The 1,540-nt window shown below is 46.6% G+C and overlaps 1 protein-coding gene across 1 annotated transcript in view; it reads left to right on the forward strand.

The window, feature by feature from the left end:
* The first annotated feature begins 91 nt into the window (after nt 1-91).
* Nucleotides 92-1,540, forward strand: part of arvcfb (ARVCF delta catenin family member b) — a 20,574-nt gene continuing 19,125 nt past the window's right edge. Inside the window, 1 exon segment of the mRNA XM_025053385.1 lies at nt 92-591. Within this exon segment, the coding sequence (XP_024909153.1) occupies nt 571-591 (21 nt within the window). The 5' untranslated portion in view covers nt 92-570.

Below are 1,540 nucleotides of genomic sequence, written 5' to 3' on the forward strand. Positions count from 1 at the left end.
GAACCCAAAACTCCAACTCTAGTCTGTCCTCTTAAATGTACCAATAAAACGTTCCAATCACAGCGTAGCTGGAGCCTCATTGGCTCTGACTGTCATTGAACCCCAAAAATCCGCTCAACAAAAACCGGAGATTAGATTCACGGTCCATTCCAAACTGACCATCGGTGTGAATGTGAGTGTGAAACGAACGTGACACTTAGCCCCGCCCTCGTCAAAGACCGCTGCCATTGGCTGAAAACCCCCAAAACAAAACAAAACAAACAAACAAACAAAAAACCACGGCGTGCTTTTGTTTTGAAAGACTGCCTCAACTTCCGGTAGTGCCGCTGCTCACTGGCTCTAACTGGACAGAGCGGATTTGAGGATGGCTGCTCGTCTTTAAGCCGATTCCTCTGCGATCCCAGCGGGAAAAGCTGAACGTAAATAAGAGGAAAGCGTGAGGAGAAGAAGAGGAGGAGGAAGGAGACAACTACTCACGGGTGGAAACCGTCGGCACTAAATTATCGGGAGTTTTATTCTTTTTTTTTCGCCCCATTTTTGTGTGGAAACAAAGGCGTTGGATTGTGGAGCATGCCTGCTGAAGTGAAGCAGGTTAGTGTCGCCGTGTCTCCTCTTCTCCTCCTCTCCTCTCCTCTCCTCTTTCCTTTCTCCCTGCTCTCCTCTCCTCTCCTCTTTTCTCCTCTCCTCTCCTATCCCCTACACTCATCTCCTCTCTCCCCCCTGCCTCCCCTTCTTTCCCCTCGCCTCCTCTTCTCTCAACTAAAAGCGGTGATTTGGATTTTCTTTTAAGCTTCAATACGACGGATCCTCAGCGTAATGCCCTTGGTACGTGTTCGTGTTGTTTGTTTTCCGCGTGTGTGTGCGCGTACACGTGTTTGTGTTTATGTGTTTATGTGTATCTGCTTGTGTATTTGTTCCTGGTACTGTTTCTGGTCTCCTCAGGACCTGTAGACCACCGACCAAAACTTGGTTCCGGTCCTGGTTCATAAGTGACACCTGAGAGTATTCAATTCAAATGGCGCAATGTACACATAATATGCAGTACAACGTGGTACTCTGGTATACAGTGTTTTGCCTATAGAAACTTGTACTATATATAGTATTGTGTATTTAGTCACTCTCAGATGGTACTGTATATACAGAGATAGTTATACAGTATTTTACATGTGGTACTAGTATATATATAGTACTGTGTGTACAGTAGATAGTTGTATTTGTAGTATTTGTATCAGCGAGACACAGTACACACAGAGTATTCCACAGCTAGGGGTTGGTCAGGTGAGAGTCAGCCGTGGTACTTTATGTAGTACTGTAAATGGAACCTTTTATTCAGGAGGCTGCTCCTCCGCCACCGAGCGAGCGGTCGGTTCTGGAAACAGTTCCGATCGGTTCTGGGATTTTCTGCATTGTACTTTTTTTTTTTTGAAGTGATGTCACAAAGTACTACTGTCACACCCCGGGGGACTCGAACCTGTGGTATCTGCATCGAAAGGTCTGGGCCTGTTCCCTGTGAATGAGGCTGGGGGATTGTTGGGGGAGG

This window comes from Cynoglossus semilaevis, chromosome Z (genome assembly GCF_000523025.1).
Source record: "Cynoglossus semilaevis isolate Cse_v1.0 chromosome Z, Cse_v1.0, whole genome shotgun sequence".
NCBI lineage: Eukaryota > Metazoa > Chordata > Actinopteri > Pleuronectiformes > Cynoglossidae > Cynoglossus > Cynoglossus semilaevis.